This window comes from Salvelinus alpinus, chromosome 2 (genome assembly GCF_045679555.1).
Source record: "Salvelinus alpinus chromosome 2, SLU_Salpinus.1, whole genome shotgun sequence".
Lineage (NCBI taxonomy): Eukaryota > Metazoa > Chordata > Actinopteri > Salmoniformes > Salmonidae > Salvelinus > Salvelinus alpinus.
The window spans coordinates 86,510,357-86,531,318 of NC_092087.1; the positions used below are offsets into that span (position 1 = coordinate 86,510,357).

Sequence of the window (20,962 nt, forward strand, 5' to 3'; positions counted from 1 at the left end):
AGGATGATGAACATTCTACAGGTCTAATATAACATTCTATGACAGTACACTAGTCTAGATACAGTGTGAGGATGATGAACATTCTACAGTTCTAATATAACATTCTATGACAGTACACTAGTCTAGATACAGTGTGAGGATGATGAACATTCTACAGTTCTAATATAACATTATATGACAGTACACTAGTCTAGATACAGTGTGAGGATGATGAACGTTCTACAGGTCTAATATGACATTCTATGACAGTACACTAGTCTAGATACAGTGTGAGGATGAACATTCTACAGTTCTAATATGACATTCTATGACAGTACACTAGTCTAGATACAGTGTGAGGATGATGAACAGGAGAAGTTTATTCAAAAGAATACATGTATTCTCCTTTTTTTTTTCTTCTTCAGATCATTTTCATTTGAATAATTAGCATGTGTGTGTGTGTGTGTGAGAGAGAGAGAGAGACTCACAGGGTGGTGAGCTGGCTCATATTGGAGAAGGAGGAGTCAGACAGGGAGCTGATTCTGTTGTTACTCAGATCTCTGGAACAGCAAGGGTTAAAAACAATCACTACTTAAACAGAATGACTTTGTTAAAAACAATCACTACTTAAACAGAATTACTTTATATTATCTACAGGTATCCAGTTAGATCCACATAGTGCCTTTTGGAAAGTATTCAGACCCCTTGACTTTTTCCACATTTTGTTACGTTAAAGACGTATTCTAAAATTGGTTAAATATATATATATAGATTCCTCAGCAATCTACACACAATACCCTGTGATGACAAAATTAAAATGGTTTAAAAATAACTAAATAATTGAATTATTTAAAAATATATATATTTTTAATGGCTGCAGGGGCAATATTGAGTAGCTTGGATGAAAAGGTGCCCAGAGTAAACTGCCTGCTCCTCAGTCCCAGTTGCTAATATATGCATATTATTAGTCTATTTGGATAGAAAACACTCTGAAGTTTCTAAAACTGTTTGAATGGTGTCTGTGAGTATAACAGAACTCATATGGCAGGCAAAAACCTGAGAAAAAATCCAAACAGGAAGTGGGAATTCTGAGGTTGGTCGATTTTCAACCAAGACCCTATTGAATACACAGTGGGATATGGATGAGTTTGCATTTCCTACGGCTTCCACTAGATGTCAACAGTCTGTAGAACCTTGTCTGATGCCTCTACTGTGAAGTGGGGCCGAAGGAGACAGGAATTAGTCAGGTCTATCATGACCTGACCATGCGCATTCACATGAGAGGGAGTTCTGTTCCATCGCACATCTGAAGTCAATGTAATTCTCCGGTTGGAACGTTACCTACGATTTATGTTAAAAACATTCTAAAGATTGATTCAATACATCGTTTGACATGTTTCTAATGACTGTTACGGAACTTTTTGACATTTCGTCTGCTTTTAGTGAATGCGCTTCCTGACTTTTCCTGAATTTATTTACCAAACACGCTAACAAAAATAGCTATTTGGACATAAATGATGGACATTACCGAACAAAACGGAAATTTCTTGTGGATTTATAATGCTTTTTATGAGTTTTGTTGACTGCACAATTTGGGGGGTAACTGTCTGGCTTTCTTTTGTGGCTGAACGCTGTTCTCAGATGATTGAATATTGTGCTTTTGCCGTAAAGCTTTTGAAATCTGACACAGCGGTTGCATTAAGAACAAGTGTATCTTTAATTCTATGTAAAACATGTATATTTCATTAAAGTTTATGACGTGTATTTATGTTATTTGACGTGGCTCTCTGCAATTTCTCCGGATATTTTGGAGGCATTTCTGAACATGGCGCCAATGTAAACTGAGGTTTTTGGGTATAAATATGAACTTTATCGAAAAAAACATATATGTATTGTGTAACATGAAGTCCTATGAGTGTCATCTGATGAAGATCATCAAAGGTTAGTGATACATTTTATCTCTATTTCTGCTTTTTGTGACTCCTGTCTTTGGCTGGAAAAATGACTGTGTTTGTCTGTGATTTTACGGTGACCTAACATAATCGTTTGTGGTGCTTTCGCTGTAAAGCCTATTTGAAAATCGGACACTTTGGTGGGATTAACAACAAGATTACCTTTAAAATGGTATAAGATACATGTATGTTTGAGGAATTTTAATTATGAGATTTCTGTTGTTTGAATTTGGCACCCTGCACTTTCACTGGCTGTTGTCATATCATCCTGTTAACGGGATTGCAGCCATAAGAAGTTTTAAAACGTATTTACATAAGTATTCCGACCCTTTGCTATGAGACTCCAAATTGAGCTCAGCTGCATCCTATTTTCACTGATCATCCTTGAGATGTTTCTACAACTTGAAGTGAGTTCACATGTGGTAAATTCAATTGATTGGACATGATTTGGAAAGGCATACACCTGTCTATATAAGGTCCCACAGTTGACAGTGCATGTCAGAGCAAAAACCAAGCTATGAGGTTGAAGGAATTGTCCGTAGAGCTCCGAGACAGGATTGTGTCGAGGCACAGATCTGGGGGAGAGTACCAAAAAATGTCTGCAGCATTGAAGGTCCCCAAGAACACAGTGGCCTCCATCATTCTTAAATGGAAGAAGTTTGGAACCACCAAGACTCTTCCTAGAGCTGGCCACCTGGCCAAACTGAGCAATCGGGGGAGAAGGGCCTTGGTCTGGGAGGTGACCAAGAACCCAATGGTCACTCTGACAGAGCTCCAGAGTTCTTCTGTGGAGATGGGAGAATCTTCCAGAAGGACAACCATCTCTGCAGTAACATGAGAAACAAGATTCTTTGGTCTGATGAAACCAAGATTGAACTCTTTGGCCTGAATGCCAAGCATCACGTCTGGAGGGAACCTGGCACCATCCCTAAGGTGAAGCATTGTGGTGGCAGCATCATGTTGTGGGGATGTTTTTCAGCAGCAGGGACTGACTAGTCAGGATCGAGGGAAAGGTGTACGGAGCCAAGTACAGAGATATCTTTGATGAAAACCTGCTCCAGAGCGCTCAGGACCTCAGACTGGGGCGATAGTTAACCTTCCAACAAGATAATGACCCTAAGAACACAACCAAGACAACGCAGGAGTGGCTTCGGGAAAAGTCTCTGAATGTCCTTGAGTGGCCCAGCCAGAGCCCGGACTTGAACCCGATCAAACATCTCTGGAGAGACCTGAAAATAGCTGTGCAGCAACGCTCCCCATCCAACCTGACAGAGCTTGAGAGGATCTGCAGAGAGGAATGGGAGAAACTCCCCAAATACATACCCCAAAAGACTGGAGGCTGTAATCACTGCCAAAGGTGTTTCAACAAAGTACTCTGAATACTTATGGACATTTGATATTCTGTTTTTTGCTTTGTCATTTTGGGGGTATTGTGTCTAGATTGATGAAAAAATATTTAATCCATTTTAAAATAAGGCTGTAACATAACAAAATGTGGAAAAAGTCAAGGGGTCTGAATACCTTCAGAGTGCACTGTAGTCTGTGTCCCAATTAAATGGCACCCTATTCCCTTTATAGGGCACTACTTTTGACCAGAGCCTGGGCCATTGTCAAAAGTAGTGCACTACATAGGGAATGGGCTGAGACGTAGCCATACTGTTAATGCAGTTTAATACCCATCAGACACACAGCAACAACCCCTCCTCCTACACACTTCATATCCCATCTCAACAGAATAAAGGCTTTTTGTGTCAAATGGAGGTGTTAAGTGAATGACCATTAACCCACACTAGTCTATCAGAGGGAGCTATGAGCTGGTGGATCGTGGATTGGATAATGCTGTTGTTGACTGGAGTGGAGTCAAGTGCAGAGCAGGCTCCATATCGCCACCTGGTGGTCATGGTTACAGATTGGACTGTAGAGAAACCACTAGAACAGTCCTGGCCCTAGACAGCTACATTGTGTACATGTTTTTGTTCCAGCACAGCTCTAAAACAACCGGTTAAGCTAATGAAGGTCTGTTGTGGTGGGTTGTAACAGAAACCTGTACACTCTGTAGGGACCAGGACCAGGACCATGGTTGGTGACCACTAAGGCACAGTACACTGTTGTACAGTACAGTATCGGTGAGAGGATCAGTAATGAGGAACTAAGCCCAGGCACACCACTGACCATGCAGTAACAGACACAGTAACAGACAGTAATGGTTAACTCACACCAGACACCCTAACAGACACCCTAACATACAGTAATGGTTCACTCACAACAGACACACTAGCAGACACACTAACAGACACACTAACAGACACACTAACAGACACACATGGTTAACTCACACCAGCTGCAGGTGTTTGAAGGTGGACAGTTCTCTGGGCACCATGCTAAACTGGTTCCCATCCAGATAGCTGAGAGGAGGAGGGGGAGACTGTGGTTAAACAAAGTAACTAAGTTATACCAGCTATTAGTCAGTAAGCCTTGTCCTAGCCAGAACAGACTATAGGGTTATACCTACCTATTAGTCAGTAAGCCTTGTCCTAGCCAGAACAGACTATAGGGTTATACCTACCTATTAGTCAGTAAGCCTTGTCCTAGCCAGAACAGAATATAGGGTTATACCAGCTATTAGTCAGTAAGCCTTGTCCTAGCCAGAACAGACTATAGGGTTATACCTACCTATTAGTCAGTAAGCCTTGTCCTAGCCAGAACAGACTATAGGGTTATACCTACCTATTAGTCAGTAAGCCTTGTCCTAGCCAGAACAGAATATAGGGTTATACCTACCTATTAGTCAGTAAGCCTTGTCCTAGCCAGAACAGACTATAGGGTTATACCTACCTATTAGTCAGTAAGCCTTGACCTAGCCAGAACAGACTATAGGGTTATACCTACCTATTAGTCAGTAAGCCTTGTCCTAGCCAGAACAGAATATAGGGTTATACCTACCTATTAGTCAGTAAGCCTTGTCCTAGCCAGAACAGACTATAGGGTTATACCTACCTATTAGTCAGTAAGCCTTGTCCTAGCCAGAACAGACTATAGGGTTATACCTACCTATTAGTCAGTAAGCCTTGTCCTAGCCAGAACAGACTATAGGGTTATACCTACCTATTAGTCAGTAAGCCTTGTCCTAGCCAGAACAGACTATAGGGTTATACCTACCTATTAGTCAGTAAGCCTTGTCCTAGCCAGAACAGACTATAGGGTTATACCTACCTATTAGTCAGTAAGCCTTGTCCTAGCCAGAACAGCCTATAGGGTTATACCTACCTATTAGTCAGTAAGCCTTGTCCTAGCCAGAACAGCCTATAGGGTTATACCTACCTATTAGTCAGTAAGCCTTGTCCTAGCCAGAACAGACTATAGGGTTATACCTACCTATTAGTCAGTAAGCCTTGTCCTAGTCAGAACAGACTATAGGGTTATACGTACCTATTAGTCAGTAAGCCTTGTCCTAGCCAAAACAGACTATAGGGTTATACCTACCTATTAGTCAGTAAGCCTTGTCCTAGCCAGAACAGACTATAGGGTTATACCTACCTATTAGTCAGTAAGCCTTGATCTAGCCAGAACAGACTATAGGGTTATACCTACCTATTAGTCAGTAAGCCTTGTCCTAGCCAGAACAGACTATAGGGTTATACCTACCTATTAGTCAGTAAGCCTTGTCCTAGCCAGAACAGACTATAGGGTTATACCTACCTATTAGTCAGTAAGCCTTGTCCTAGCCAGAACAGACTATAGGGTTATACCTACCTATTAGTCAGTAAGCCTTGTCCTAGCCAGAACAGACTATAGGGTTATACCTACCTATTAGTCAGTAAGCCTTGTCCTAGCCAGAACAGCCTATAGGGTTATACCTACCTATTAGTCAGTAAGCCTTGTCCTAGCCAGAACAGACTATAGGGTTATACCTACCTATTAGTCAGTAAGCCTTGTCCTAGTCAAAACAGACTATAGGGTTATACCTACCTATTAGTCAGTAAGCCTTGTCCTAGTCAGAACAGACTATAGGGTTATACCTACCTATTAGTCAGTAAGCCTTGTCCTAGCCAGAACAGCCTATAGGGTTATACCTACCTATTAGTCAGTAAGCCTTGTCCTAGCCAGAACAGCCTATAGGGTTATACCTACCTATTACACAGGTAATACGTTATATAACTAAGTGCTAACTGGTGAACTGAGCATGTAAGAAAAGTGTGCTGCAGATCTCTAAGCCCTAACCCCTAGCACCCTTCCCTTTGTCTCCTGCCCCTTTACCCTGACCCCTGACCTCTAACCCCAGTCTGTGACTTACAGTTCAGTGACGTTGCGGGGCAACCCCTTGGGCAGGGCCTGGAGGTGTTTGTTACTACAGCGGACCACCGTCTCTGTACAGGTACACTCACTGGGACACTGAGGACGAGCTGCACAGCTACTCTCCTCCAATACTGCACCTGGGAGAGACGGGAGACTAGTTGAAACATTTACAAACTGAATACACTTATATCACGTTCGTTCAAATATGTTTTATTGAACACACACAAGGATGGTGTATAGGTATAAAAGACAAGTACGCAATTCTTATTTAAACATAAAAGAGCAGACAGAAACAACAAGACCCAGAGTTTTGGGTACAAAACAAATATTACAGAACACGACATACAGAACAAGGACAGGTAGAAAGAAAGAGGGTAGATGTCCCCCCCCCAAATGCTCGGGTGGCGGGGCCAGCACATGCTGCCCAAAGGTAGATTAAAATATTACAATTGAGAGTGCGTTAAAATGTTCAAATTCACAGCACCGACTGGTCCAAGTAAGAGAGGAAAGGCTGACAGATTTTATCAAACTTACATCACTTTCGATCAATTGCAAGATCGAATCCCCGAGCTGACAAGGTACAAATCTGTCGTTCTGCCCCTGAACAGGCAGTTAACCCACTGTTCCTAGGCCGTCATTGAAAATAAGAATTTGTTCTTAACTGACTTGCCTAGTAAAATAAAGGTAAAAAATAAAAAAAAATAAAAAAAATAATAATTATAAAATCTCTATGTGTCCTTGTGTGAGATGTGTGTTTCTGCGTGAGTCCGTGGTACCGTCGTCGCAACGGAAGTCTGGTGCTGCTACGTCCTGTAGCGGGATCTCTCTGAGGAAGGAGGGGCTCTGGCAGCGAGGGTTCCCCGTTACGATTCGTCTAGAACGAAGCCACGCCCCCAACCACGCCAGACGACAGTCACAGTTAAACGGGTTGGCCAACAGGTTCCTGAGGGAGAGAGCGGGAGGGAGGAAGAGAGGAGGAAAGATAGAGAGGTGGGGGGAGAGAGAGAGATGGGGGAGATGGGGGGGAGAAAGAGAGAGAGAAAGAGAGTGAGAGAGAGAAAGAGAGAGTCAGTCAGTCTATAACAGAGTTCTAAAACTCTTCAAGGATGATTTGTGTATGTGTGTCTTACAGTGTAGAGAGGTTGGGCAGTGTGTCGAAGGCCCCAGGCATTATGGTGTGGAGCTGGTTGTCATAGAGAGACAACAGGCGGACGTTGGTCAGACCAGTGAAGCTGCCGTTATGGATACAGCTGATACGGTTGTTCCTCAACATCCTACAACACACAGATCGACACAGAGACACTGTAGTCTATGCTGAAGACAGCATTTTATATTGATGACGACAAATATCCTTCAAGACCTTTGGGTTGACCAGTTTCATTATTGCAATAATTAAATGTATATTAAATAAAGATGATCGTTTGAAGAAATGACAAAGTCTCTCTCAGTGTGAATTTCCACGACAAATAGCAATAAGGCACATCGGGGGTGAAGAGGACTGGCCACCCCTCAGAGCCTGGTTCCTCTCTAGGTTTCTTCCAAGGTTCCTGCCTTTCTAGGGAGTTTTTCCTAGCCACCGTGTGATTGATTGATGATAATAATGGACATGATGCTGATAATAATAATGATGATGATGATAATAATGAGGAAGGTTCTAACTCACAGCATGCGGAGGCCGCCCATGCCCCTGAACATGGTCCCTCTGACAGAGTCCAGGTGATTGGCTGTCAGATGGAGCTCCACAACAGACCCCGCCCCCTCAAACACTCCGTCCTCAATCTCTGAGATCTTGTTGTTGCTAAGGTTACTGAAAAACACAGATTATGCTTGTTACAAACAACAAACAAATGGTCAACTGAATTATCCAATAACATACAAGACAAGTGGACTTTTATGGTTACTAATGCATAGATATGAATTCCTTTTAGATATTGGTTTGACATATTATGCCTTGTTACACCTCATCAGCAGTTACAGTATGTTTATTAATTCTATTATTATTAAAATGTTTATGAATACATGTGATGAATTAATACCAAAGAAAATCAACAATGGTGGTTAACTTAACACTTCAGAAGTAAATTGAGAGAGCGTACATTTTCTTGAGCTGAGAGAGGGTCTTGAAGACGCCGGTGGCTTCCAGCACTGAGATGTCATTGTTGTTGAGACGCCTGAGACAGGAGGAGAAAACCGTCAGAGAACAGACAGAAAGCAGCAATAGACAACATTATACTGTGTGTGTCCTTACAGCTCGGTGGTAGAGGCAGGTAGGTGTTGGGGGAAGTTGGTGAGACGGAGGTTAGAGCAGTCCACTACGTTAGCTTCACAGCGACACTTAGCAGGACACACCGGCTTACTGTTACACTCATTATTCAGACGGGTGTCTTCTGTACCTGGACACATTCAACACACATAGAACACACCGTATTATCACATAGAACACACCGCATTATCACATAGAACACACCGCATTATCAAATAGAACACACCGCATTATCACATAGAACACACCGTATTATCACATAGAACACACCGTATTATCACATAGAACACACCGTATTATCACATAGAACACACCGCATTATCACATAGAACACACCGTATTATCACATAGAACACACCGCATTATCACATAGAACACACCGTATTATCACATAGAACACACCGTATTATCACATAGAACACACCGCATTATCACATAGAACACACCGTATTATCTAGAACACACCGTATTATCACATAGAACACACCGTATTATCACATAGAACACACCGTATTATCACATAGAACACACCGTATTATCACATAGAACACACCGCATTATCACATAGAACACACCGCATTATCACATAGAACACACCGCATTATCACATAGAACACACCGTATTATCACATAGAACACACCGCATTATCACATAGAACACACCGTATTATCACATAGAACACACCGTATTATCACATAGAACACACCGTATTATCACATAGAACACACCGTATTATCACATAGAACACACCGTATTATCACATAGAACACACTGTATTATTACATAGAACAATTGCGTCCTCCGAAACACAACCCAACCAAGCCACAATGCTTTTTGACACAACGCACATCCAACCCGGAAGCCAGCCGCACCAATGTGTCGGAGGAAACACCGTACACCTAGCGACCTGGTCAGCGTGCACTTTGCCCGGCCCGCCACAGGAGTCGCTAGTGTGCGATGAGACAAGGATATCCCTGCCGGCCAAACCCTCCCTAACCCGGACGACGCTGGGCCAATTGTGCATCGCCCAATGAGCCTCCCGGTCCCGGCCGGCTGCGGCAGAGCCTGGGCTCGAACCTAGAATTTCTGGTGGCACAGCAGACCAGACCACTGCGCCACCCGGGAGGCCCCATCACTGACATTTTCAACCTCTCCCTGTCCGAGTCTGTAATACCAACATGTTTTAAGCAGACCACCATAGTGCCTGTGCCCATGAACACTAAGGTAACCTGCCTAAATGACGACCGCCCCATAGCACTCATGTCGGTAGCCATGAAGTGCTTTGAAAGGCTGGTCATGACTCACATCAACACCATCATCCCTGAAACCCTAGACCCACTCCAATTTGCATACCGCCCAAACAGATCCACAGATGACACAATCTCAGTCACACTCCACACTGTCCTTTCCCACCTGGACAAAAGGAACACCATTGTGAGAATGCTGTTCATTGACTACAGCTCAGCATTCAACACCATAGTGCCCACGAAGCTCGTCACTAAACTCAGGACCCTGGGACTGAACACCTCCCTCTGCAACTGGATCATGGACTTCCTGACGGGCCGCCCCCAGGTGGTACGGGTAGGTAACAAGACATCCGCCACGCTGACCCTCAACACAGGGGCCCCTCAGGGGTGCGTGCTCAGTCCCCTCCTGTACTCCCTGTTCACTCATGACTGCACGGCCAGGCACGACTCCAACACCATCATTAAGTTTACCGATGACACAACAGGGGTAGGACTGATCACCGACAACAACGAGACAGCCTATAGGGAGGAGGTCAGAGACCTGGCAGTGTGGTGCCAGGACAACAACCTCTCCCTCAATGTGATCAAGACAAAGGAGATGATTGTGGACTACAGGAAAAAGAGGACCGAGCACACCCCCATTCTCATCGACGGGGCTGTAGTGGAGCAGGTTGAGGGCTTCAAGTTCCTTGGTGTCCACATCACCAACAAACTAAGATGGTCCAAACACACCAAGACAGTCGTGAAGAGGGCACAACAAAACCTATTCCCCCTCAGGAGACTGAAAAGATTTGTCATGGGTCCTCAGATCCTCAAAAGGTTCTACAGCTGCACCATCGAAAGCATCCTGACTGGTTGCATCACTGCCTGGTATGCCAACTGCTCAGCCTCCGACCGCAAGGCACTACAGAAGGTAGTGCGAATAGCCCAGTACATCACTGGGGCTAAGCTGCCTGCCATCCAGGACCTCTATAACAAGCGGTGTCAGAGGAAGACCGTAAAAATTGTCAAAGACTCCAGCCACCCTAGTCATAGAGTGTTCTCACTGCTACCGCACGGTAAGCGGTACCGGAGCACCAAATCTAGGTCCAAGAGGCTTCTAAACAGCTTCTACCCCCAAGCCATAAGACTCCTGAACATCTAATCAAATGGCTACCCAGACTATTTGCATTGCCCTGACCCCCACCCCCTACCCCCTCTTTTACACTGCTGCTAGTCTCTGTTGTTATCATCTATGCATAGTCACTTTAATTACTCTACCTACATGTACATATTACCTCAACTAACCGGTGCCCCCACACATTGACTCTGTACCGGTACCCCCCTGTATACAGTCTCGCTATTGTTATTTTACTGCTGCTCTTTAATGACTTGTTACTTTCATTTCTTATCCGTATTTTTTTCAACTGCATCGTTGGTTAGGTGCTCGTAAGTAAGCATTTCACTGTAAGGTCTACTACACCTGTTGTATTCGGCGCATGTGACTAGTAAAATTTGATTTGATCACGTAGAACACACTGTATTATCAAATAGAACATACTGTCTTTACATATACTGTACAACACACATAGAATTAGGGTTGCAAATGTCCGGTAACTTTCACAAATTTCCCAAGTTTACCCAAGTGAAATGTTACTGGAATCAGGAGGGAATCAGGAGGGAATCAGGAGGAGGGAATCAGGAGGGAATCTGGAGGGAATCAGGAGGGAATCAGGAGGGAATCAGGAGGAGGGAATCTGGAGGGAATCAGGAGGGAATCAGGAGGGGGGAATCTGGAGGGAATCAGGAGGGGGGAATCTGGAGGGAATCAGGAGGGAATCAGGAGGAGGGAATCAGGAGGAGGGAATCAGGAGGGAATCAGGAGGAGGGAATCTGGAGGGAATCAGGAGGAGGGAATCAGGAGGGAATCTGGAGGAGGGAATCAGGAGGAGGGAATCAGGAGGAGGGAATCAGGAGGGAATCTGGAGGGAATCAGAAGGAAACCTGGGAATTTGGGGAAAGTTCCCGGAACTTTGCAACCCTACATAGAACAGGGTGTAGTATTTCCAGGTACTGTTTAGCGTCCAAAATGGACACAACACAGAGGTCACAGTTCATTTGACATGTTCTATACGTCACACATGAGTCCAATGTGCAGGACAGATGTACAGTATAATATACTACAGTATGTATATACATTTACATTTTACATTTAAGTCATTTAGCAGACGCTCTTATCCAGAGCGACTTACAAATTGGAAAGTTCATACATATTCATCCTGGTCCCCCCGTGGGGAATGAACCCACAACCCTGGCGTTGCAAGCGCCATGCTCTACCAACTGAGCCACACGGGACTGTGTGGCTCAGAAGTACATATACGGATATACAGAAGTACATATACGGATATGTAGAACTAACACACACGTACCTGGGATGTGGTACTGCTCCTTAGCTACCATGGAAACAGAAAAACAAGTTAAGTTGATTGACAGTTTAAGGAGGATGGCATCAGCATATAGAATATTCATATATACTGTAGAATGCAGTAGCTTTGTGATTTGTCAAATGTTTGTTTTCCTACTCTAAGATAGATATATCTATATCTCTGATGAATAAGAAAGCAGTAGCTCCTGGCCCTGTAACGTCATGGTTTAACATAACTCTATGTAATGCCTTATAACCTGTCATAACCTGTACCAGCTCTAAAGCACACAGATCAAGGACGCGTTACTGGTTTCACTAGAGCTGGTTTGGCAGATAACGCTAGCAGATAACGCTGGCAGATAACGCTGGCAGATAACGCTGGCAGATAACGCTGGCAGATAACGCTGGCAGATAACGCTAGCAGATAACGCTGGCAGATAACGCTAGCAGATAACGCTGGCAGATAACGCTGGCAGATAACGCTAGCAGATAACGCTGGCAGATAACGCTGGCAGATAACGCTGGCAGATAACGCTGGCAGATAACGCTGGCAGATAACGCTGGCAGATAACGCTGGCAAATGAAGTGAAAGAGTGCTGTGACGGGCATAAGTTGGAACAAAGTGATGTAGCTAGACACACAAACACTGCACACACACACACACACACACACACAGTCAGATGACCACAGACAGACAGACAGACATACACACACACCAGAGCAGCGGAACTTCTTGCTCTTGATCTGCCCGATGCGTTTGTTGGCCAGTCTGCGTGGGCTGGCACAGCGGGCACCGCTGGTCTCTATGGGGTTGGACCTCAGGTAGTCTGCCAGCCATTTCAGGTTACAGTCACACACAAATGGGTTCTGAGCCAGGTGACTAGGGGGAGAGAGGGGTCAGAGGTCAGGTTTTAAAAGAATATGGAGGGCCCAACCACTTCTGGTGTTGTTTCTACCTGGTAGTTAATTGATTCCAGGTCCTGGACTCCCCAAACACTCCTGGTTTTGTTTCTACCTGGTAGTTAATTGATTCCAGGTCCTGGACTCCCCAAACACTCCTGGTTTTGTTTCTACCTGGTAGTTAATTGATTCCAGGTCCTGGACTCCCCAAACACTCCTGGTTTTGTTTCTACCTGGCAGTTAATTGATTCCAGGTCCTGGACTCCCCAAACACTCCTGGTTTTGTTTCTACCTGGTAGTTAATTGATTCCAGGTCCTGGACTCACCAAACACTCCTGGTTTTGTTTATACCTGGTAGTTAATTGATTCCAGGTCCTGGACTCCCCAAACACTCCTGGTTTTGTTTATACCTGGTAGTTAATTGATTCCAGGTCCTGGACTCCCCAAACACTCCTGGTTTTGTTTATACCTGGTAGTTAATTGATTCCAGGTCCTGGACTCCCCAAACACTCCTGGTTTTGTTTATACCTGGTAGTTAATTGATTCCAGGTCCTGGACTCCCCAAACACTCCTGGTTTTGTTTCTACCTGGCCGTTAATTGATTCCAGGTCCCGGAGGGTGTAAACACTTCCGGTTTGGTTTCTACCTAGTAGATAATTGCACTCACCCGGTGTCCCGGGTCTGAATTAGTCCCTTATTATAAGGAGAGGATGAAAAGAAGTGTTTGGGCCCTCCAGAACCGTCATTGAACAGACCTGCTCTAATACTAAATGGATGTGAAGACTTCATCTGTATGTAGGATTGAACATGTATGTATGCCTGTTTGGGTATTGTATTTGACAGTACACCTATGCGTGCATGCGTGCGTCCGTCCGTCCGTCCGGGTGTGTGTGTGCGAGAGAGAGAGAGAGAGACTCACAGTGTCTGTATACTGTGAAAGGTGTGTGTGTGAGACTCACAGTGTCTGTATACTGTGTATGGGTGTGATGGTGTGAGACTCACAGTGTCTGTATACTATGTAGGGGTGTGAAGGTGTGTGTGAGACTCACAGTGTCTGTATACTGTGTAGGGGTGTGAAGGTTCCTTTAGCCAGGGTCTGGATCTTGTTGTCGTAGAGAGACAGCAGAGCTAGATTCTCTAGGTCCTGGAAGGCTGTGGCTCGAATACAGTGGATCTTATTGGCATTCAGGAGACTGGGAGAGGGGGAGAGAGAGAGTTATCTACCTCACTTGCTTTGGCAATGTTAACACATGTTTCCCATGCCAATAAAGCCCCTTGAATTGAATTGAATTGAATTGAGTGAGGATGGAGAGAGAGGGAGAGAGAGAAGCAGTAACACAGAGAGAGAGAGAAATAGGGAGATGGAGAGAGGGAGGGACGGAGGGAAGAGAAGTTCAGTTCCTAAACTAAAAGCACATACTGCATATCAGGCTCTGGTCAAAAGTAGTGCACTACATAGGGAATAGGGTGTGATTTAGGAAGTAGACAGTATAGTGCACTACATAGGGAATGATTTAGGAAGTAGATAGTATAGTTTACTACATAGGGAATGATTTAGGAAGTAGACAGTATAGTGTACTACATAGGGAATGGGGTATGATTTAGGAAGTAGACTGTATAGTGTACTTCATAGGGAATGATTTAGGAAGTAGACTGTATAGTGTACTTCATAGGGTATGCTTTAGGAAGTAGACAGTATGGTACTTACAGCAGTTCTAGAGAGCCGAGTCCCTCAAACAGTCCTCTGGGGAGATCTGTGATCTTATTACCATACAGGACCCTGTAGAGACCATATATAATAAGACTCAGTACTATACCAGTAACACCATGACAATATTACCATACAGGACCCTGTAGAGACCATATAGAATAAGACTCAGTACTACACCAGTAACACCATGACAGTATTACCATACAGGACCCTGTAGAGACCATATAGAATAAGACTCAGTACTACACCAGTAACACCATGACAGTATTACCATACAGGACCCTGTAGAGACCATATAGAATAAGACTCAGTACTACACCAGTAACACCATGACAATATTACCATACAGGACCCTGTAGAGACCATATAGAATAAGACTCAGTACTACACCAGTAACACCATGACAATATTACCATACAGGACCCTGTAGAGACCATATAGAATAAGACTCAGTACTACACCAGTAACACCATGACAATATTACCATACAGGACCCTGTAGAGACCATATAGAATAAGACTCAGTACTACACCAGTAACACCATGACAATATTACCATACAGGACCCTGTAGAGACCATATAGAATAAGACTCAGTACTACACCAGTAACACCATGACAATATTACCATACAGGACCCTGTAGAGACCATATAGAATAAGACTCAGTACTACACCAGTAACACCATGACAATATTACCATACAGGACCCTGTAGAGACCATATAGAATAAGACTCAGTACTACACCAGTAACACCATGACAATATTACCATACAGGACCCTGTAGAGACCATATAGAATAAGACTCAGTACTATACCAGTAACACCATGACAATATTACCATACAGGACCCTGTAGAGACCATATAGAATAAGACTCAGTACTACACCACTAACACCATGACAATATTACCATACAGGACCCTGTAGAGACCATATAGAATAAGACTCAGTACTACACCAGTAACACCATGACAATATTACCATACAGGACCCTGCAGAGACCATATAGAATAAGACTCAGTACTACACCAGTAACACCATGACAATACTAGACAACATGGCGCTCAGGATTCTGTGGCCCCATCTGGCTCATATTACTCATAAGAGGGAACTGGAACACACCCACACTAAAAGGCACGGCACAGTCCCATTCATCCCAGACAGGGCTATCCCCTAAGGGGACACTTACCAACTACCAAGCCCCCCTCCTCCCCTGGACCCCCACAGAAAACAAACACACACACACACTGTCTCCCAGACCTCCCATTGAGGCTGATTCAGTAGGACACATAACATAAGGACTGTATGTTTAACTCTATATAAACACTATACATTATTCACAATGATATGTACACACACACTCCCTCATGATCATGTATATGCTACAGATGTGTATAACACAGACAGAGACATGTCAACACATACATTAGTACACACAGACTGACAGACAGACACACAGACGGACAGACACACATTTTGACAGACACACAGACATAAAGAGAGAAAGACAAACACACACTGATGGCGACACACACACACACAGACACACTGATGGCGACACACAGACACTGATGGCGACACACAGACACTGATGGCGACACACAGACACTGATGGCGACACACAGACACTGATGGCGACACACAGACACTGATGGCGACACACAGACACACACTGATGGCGACACACAGACACACACTGATGGCGACACACAGACACACACTGATGGCGACACACAGACACACACTGATGGTGACACACAGACACTGATGGCGACACACAGACACTGATGGCGACACACAGACACACACTGATGGCGACACACAGACACACACTGATGGCGACACACAGACACTGATGGCGACACACAGACACTGATGGCGACACACAGACACTGATGGCGACACACAGACACACACTGATGGCGACACACAGACACTGATGGCGACACACAGACACACACTGATGGCGACACACAGACACTGATGGCGACACACAGACACTGATGGCGACACACAGATACACACTGATGGCGACACACAGACACACACTGATGCAAACAGACTCACAGTGAGTTGAGGGCTCTCAGGCCTTGGAAAACATCGGGAGCAATCTCTGATATCTGATTGTTACTCAGATCTCTGGAAAGAAGGAACAACAACGGTGTTACAGTGAGAACCATGACCTTTGACCTCACACTCTCTCTGACGTCACCACTTAATGACATCTTCTTTAGGGGGCTGCTTCCTAAATGGCACACTATTCACTATATAGTGCACTACTTTGGACCAGGCCACTATTTACTATATAGTGCACTACTTTGGATCAGGCCACTATTCACTATACAGTGCACTACTTTTGACCAGGCCACTATTCACTATATAGTGCACTACTTTTGACCAGGCCAAATAGGAGTCTGGTCAAAGTAGTGCCCTATATAGAGAATAGGATGCCATTTCCCATTTGGGATGCAGCAGGCAATGGAAATCCATCATACAACCTTGGTGAGATGATATAAACCATGCAGAATAGAAAAACCACGAGAGGACCAGGCTAAGGGGAGGTCTTCTGGAATCTAGCCGACAGAAGAGCTCCCGTGTTGGGCCTCAGAGGTCCAAACCCTCTCCTGGATTAGATGGCACATTTTTTAAACTTTTTTTTTTAACCTTTATTTCTACAGGTTTTTCTCATTGAGATAACATCTCTTTTCCAAGAGAGACCTGGTCCAATAGCAGCAGGGGGAACAACGTTTCAGACAAAACAACTTACATACACTAACACAACATTAAACAAACTTCTTAAGGCTAGGGGGCACTATTTTCACGTCCGGATGAAAAGTGTGCCCAACGTAAACTGCCTGCTACTCAGGCCCATAAGCTAGGATATGCATATAAATGGTAGATTTGGATATAACACACTGTAACGTTTATAAAACTGTTTGAATAATGTATGTGAGTATAACAGAACTGATTTGAGAGGCGAAACCATCCAGGGAACTTCTTTTTGAGGTCAATCTGTTTTCCATTGGTTTTCTATGGTAAACCTGTTTTAATATAAATATGCTTGCAGTTCCCATAGCTTCCACTAGATGTCAACAGTCTTTAGAAATTGGTTGATGTTTTTCTTTAGAGAAATGAAGAAGTACAGCTATTCAGAACTATTCCAGCCAAGTGCACTCTAATGTTTTGATGCGCGCGACCTGGAACGTTCTTCACTTTGTTTTCGTCCGGTATTGAACGCAGTTTATCCCGTCTTAAATTTTATCGATTATTTACGTTTTAAAATACATAAAGTTGGATTAGGAAAGTTGTTTGAAATGTTTGGACAAAGATTACAGGTAATTTATCAGATATTTTGTAGTCATGCTGGGCGAGTTGGAACCGGTGTTTTTCTGAATCAAACGCGCAAAATAAATGGACATTTTGGAGATATAACGACGGAATTAATCGAACAAAAGGACCATTTGTGATGTTTATGGGACATATTGGAGTGCCAACAGAAGAAGCTCTTCAAAGGTAAGGCATGAATTAAATAGTTATTTCTGAGTTTTGTGTCGCGCCTGGCAGGTTGAAATCTGATTTTAATGTGTTGGTATGCTGGGCGCTGTCCTCAGATAATCGCATGGTTTGCTTTCGCCGTAAAGCCTTTTTGAAATCTGACACGGTGGCTGGATTAACAAGAAGTAAAGCTTTAATTTGGTGTAATGCACTTGTATGAAAGTTAAATATTTCTAATGTTTTTTTTTTAAATTTCGCCCTCTGCATTTTCATCGGATGTTGTCAAATCGATCCCGCTAACGGGATTTGATCCATAAGAAGTTTTAACAAAACTATAAACACACATACAATAAAAACATTTTACGTAAAAAACACTAAAGTCTTGACTAAAAACAGCTGTCGTAAAGACAATTACACTCTTCTATGATATATACATCGATCAAGTGTTTAAACTCCCCCAACGAAACGGCACTTGAAGAGAATGATGAAATTCAAGCGTGTGCACACACACACACACACACACACACACACACACACACACACACACACACACACACACACACACACACACACACACACACACACACACACACACACACACACACACACACACACACACACACACACACACACACACACACACAGACACACGCTAACCCTCCACTTACATCCTGCCTTAACCCCCCCTCGCCTTAGCTCACTGAGAGTTCAACTAAAGGTCTCCAAAAACCAGTAGCAGATAACAGATAAGACTCTTACTGTATATAATCACTCTGTAGGGTAGGAGACAGGGGTTAGGGGGGTGTGTGTGAACTGTAGAGGTCAAAGGTGGAAGGTCAGGAGTTTTATTTGATTTTATTAGGATATCTTTTAGTGCTCATTTGGACTAATCTAAGAGTCCTTAAACATAAAAAAAAAATATATATAATATGATCACATTTTCACATATAACACACTGTTACAAACAGACATAATACACTGCCATATTGACCTGATAAATACACTAACAGTCTGAAAAGATAGACTGGTTCCTTCATCTACCATGGTCCAGCACAACCTTCCAATGTATTATATTTAAATGGTTCTGAAGTATTACTAGTTTTTATATATCAAAAGGTTTCTGGTTTGCAATCTGCAGCCTCCTAATTAAAACTTGCTGATGCATTTACCCAGACCACACAACAGTAGTTCAACCTGACTCCCAATTAAGGCTTGGGCTGTTTTCTTAAGAATCTTTCCTGGTAGACATCTAGCTATCCTTCCGATCATGCATGCACTTTTATTTTACATTTTTACATAGATGAGTTATTTGAGATTACCATGATAAGCAGTTGTCTAGCTGCACCCCTCAATTGGTTTCTACCGCTTCCTCACGTTGTACTCCCCCATACTTAATTGCATCCCGTGCTGTGTTGGCCTTTTCCTGGTGGAACAGACCAACATGACCGTAGGTTTCTTGGTTTGCAAAACAAGTTTGTTCTGGCAAACCCAATCCCTGATATTTCCCAGATCTACGTGTAGACCTTGCTGTACCTTTTGAACTGATTGTCTTGCTGTATGAATTGTAACATCATCTGCAAACACAGCAGCTTGAGTTTCAGATGAGGCAGAAGGAAGGTGGTTGGTATATTTTAAGTAAAGGGGGTTGACTAGTTACATTCTGCGCAGCTTCTTGTAGGAGGTGAAGGCTCCAGGAGGAACTGACTTGATACCATTCTGCTCCAGACGACTAGGAGGGAGAGAAGGAAAAGGGAGAGTGAGGGGAGGAAAAAAGAGAGAGGGTGGGAGACAGAGGGGAGGAGAAGGGAGGGAGAGACACCCATCGGCAATGAGATTCATTCCAATTACACCCATGTAAGACATAGGAGGTTAGTCTCTCTCTCTCTGTGTGTGTAAGTATGTGTGTGTTCTGTGTGTGTGAGTATGTGTGTGTTCTGTGTGTGTAAGTATGTGTGTGTTCTGTGTGTGTAAGTATGTGTGTGTTCTGTGTGTGTAAGTATGTGTGTGTTCTGTGTGTGTGAGTATGTGTGTGTTCTGTGTGTGTGAGTATGTGTGTGTTCTGTGTGTGTGAGTATGTGTGTGTTCTGTGTGTGTAAGTATGTGTTTGTTCTGTGTGTGTAAGTATGTGTGTGTTCTGTGTGTGTAAGTATGTGTGTGTTCTGTGTGTGTAAGTATGTGTGTGTTCTGTGTGTGTAAGTATGTGTGTGTTCTGTGTGTGTGAGTATGTGTGTGTTCTGTGTGTGTAAGTATGTGTGTGTTCTGTGTGTGTAAGTATGTGTGTGTTCTGTGTGTGTAAGTATGTGTGTGTTCTGTGTGTGTAAGTATGTGTGTGTTCTTTGTGTGTAAGTATGTGTGTGTTCTGTGTGTGTAAGTATGTGTGTGTTCTGTGTGTAAGTATGTGTGTGTTCTGTGTGTGTGAGTATGTGTGTGTTCTGTGTGTGTAAGTATGTGTGTGTTCTGTGTGTGTAAGTATGTGTGTGTTCTGTGTGTGTGAGTATGTGTGTGTTCTGTGTGTGTAAGTATGTGTGTGTTCTGTGTGTGTGAGTATGTGTGTGTTCTGTGTGTGTGAGTATGTGTGTGTTCTGTGTGTGTAAGTATGTGTGTGTTCTGTGTGTGTGAGTATGTGTGTGTTCTGTGTGTGTAAGTATGTGTGTGTTCTGTGTGTGTGAGTATGTGTGTGTTCTGTGTGTGTAAGTATGTGTGTGTTCTGTGTG

General features: G+C 43.6%; 1 protein-coding gene across 2 annotated transcripts in view; it reads right to left on the reverse strand.

Annotated features, from left to right (window-relative positions):
- LOC139544764 (slit homolog 1 protein-like) overlaps positions 1-20,962 on the reverse strand; it is a 122,200-nt gene that overhangs the window by 19,215 nt on the left and 82,023 nt on the right. Inside the window, exons 10-23 of one of the 2 annotated variants that reach the window (XM_071351985.1) lie at positions 19,906-19,977; positions 16,821-16,892; positions 14,751-14,822; positions 14,092-14,235; positions 12,859-13,022; positions 12,147-12,170; positions 8,476-8,620; positions 8,324-8,398; positions 7,891-8,034; positions 7,358-7,501; positions 7,004-7,170; positions 6,226-6,358; positions 4,268-4,336; positions 468-539 (exon numbers count right to left, since the gene is read on the reverse strand). In XM_071351985.1, coding sequence (XP_071208086.1) covers positions 468-539; positions 4,268-4,336; positions 6,226-6,358; positions 7,004-7,170; positions 7,358-7,501; positions 7,891-8,034; positions 8,324-8,398; positions 8,476-8,620; positions 12,147-12,170; positions 12,859-13,022; positions 14,092-14,235; positions 14,751-14,822; positions 16,821-16,892; positions 19,906-19,977 — 1,497 coding nt within the window. Of the gene's footprint in view, positions 1-467; positions 540-4,267; positions 4,337-6,225; positions 6,365-7,003; positions 7,171-7,357; positions 7,502-7,890; positions 8,035-8,323; positions 8,399-8,475; positions 8,621-12,146; positions 12,171-12,858; positions 13,023-14,091; positions 14,236-14,750; positions 14,823-16,820; positions 16,893-19,905; positions 19,978-20,962 lie in introns of both variants that reach the window. The other variant, XM_071351984.1, reaches the window with a different exon arrangement.